Source organism: Grammomys surdaster, unplaced genomic scaffold, assembly GCF_004785775.1.
Source record: "Grammomys surdaster isolate TR1022 unplaced genomic scaffold, NIH_TR_1.0 114682, whole genome shotgun sequence".
NCBI classification, from domain to species: domain Eukaryota; kingdom Metazoa; phylum Chordata; class Mammalia; order Rodentia; family Muridae; genus Grammomys; species Grammomys surdaster.
Genome location: NW_021612682.1, coordinates 84 through 1,385, shown reverse-complemented (window position 1 = coordinate 1,385; position 1,302 = coordinate 84). Strand labels below are relative to the sequence as shown.

The 1,302-nt window shown below is 44.2% G+C and overlaps 1 protein-coding gene across 1 annotated transcript; it reads left to right on the top strand.

Moving 5' to 3' along the window:
* Positions 1-15: 15 nt before the first annotated feature.
* LOC114635638 (disks large homolog 5-like) lies at positions 16-1,082 on the top strand (the record flags this gene model as incomplete). The annotated part of the gene is made up of 2 exons (XM_028784139.1): positions 16-161; positions 812-1,082. Coding segments are annotated over 2 exons (384 nt in total), but the record flags the coding sequence as incomplete, so codon positions are not given.
* Between the last annotated feature and the right edge of the window lie 220 nt (positions 1,083-1,302).

The window sequence follows — 1,302 nt, the reverse complement described above, 5'->3', positions numbered from 1 at the left end:
TGTCTTCCTGGGGCCAGACCCTATTACAGGCAAAATCCACTGTATGAAAAACTGAAGTTAAAGGAGAAGACGGTCATGTCATTTCTGAACAAATTAGAGATGGAGAACACTGAGTTCTGTGAGAACGTCCAGGAGCACAAGAAGGAAATTAACTTCTATAGGTAAGTGCAGGTCATGGAGGCTACCACTTGTGCAATGCCCATTTCTGCATTCCTTTGAACTGGAATGGAGAGGCTCCAGGTCTGGTTCTATCCCTTCTGCTTTTTAGCCTTCAGTGTGCCTTGGGCCTTTTGGACTCACTTTTCTTCAATCTGTAAGAGAACCTTAGTCCTCCCAGGGTTATCTGGGCATCCTCAGGAGCCTCTAAGATAACGAAAGGAGAGGGTTCTCTTGCAGAACTGGACCTCTGGGGCTCAGGCAGGGTTTTGCAGATGTGAGTGTGATGGAACACATGGATAGAATGCCCTCCCCGTAGTCCTCCTGATCTCCAATGAGAGTATTTGCACCCTACTACTTGATGTTGCTGCAATACACTGGGCTGCCATGGAGATACCTCTTTCTTTGGAGAGGCAGATAGATGGCGATACCTCTTTCTTTTGGAGAGACGTGGAGCCTTATTTGTGTTTGGGCTACAGACATGATTAATTCTTACCTGCATTGGCTGTTTGCTGTTTGTGCAGTGTCATGGATATATTGAAATATATTGTACTATGTGTTCATGGGAACCTGGGTCCTGGTGGGGTAATGGAACCTCTAAGTAGGAATGGGAGGAAGAGGTTGCAGGATCTTAATAACTGTAGTGTGTTTCCAGAAACCTGCAAAGTCGGCTCCTGTTGCAGTCCTCTGTTGTAAAGAAGTCATTGGTCAAAGTGAGGCAGGATTGCAAGGAAGTACAGGCTGATTCGTACCTTCTCCAACAGTACTTGACTGAGTTGAACCTGAATGTTGAAGATGAACTGCAGAAGACCAACAATCTCCCAACTCAACAACAGCAGGTACGGATAAGCACCTTATTCAGACTAATACTGTCTGATATCATTTGCCCATAGAATCCATCTTTGCATTCATCCACCATCTTTCAAATCCACACTCCCAACCAGCCACCCACTTCACGGACTTTAGTTCTTCTTTACTCTGTCTATGCACAAGTATTCTCGGTAGTTCAACTGTTGGTAGACACTGAATTATTGACAAGTGTATCTTGCAACTCTTCTTAAAGCTGCAGTCTAGTAATTGTAATAGGTGAATTACACATCATACTCTTGCATGATCTTATAATAGGTTGGTTGGTATGCAGAAGTT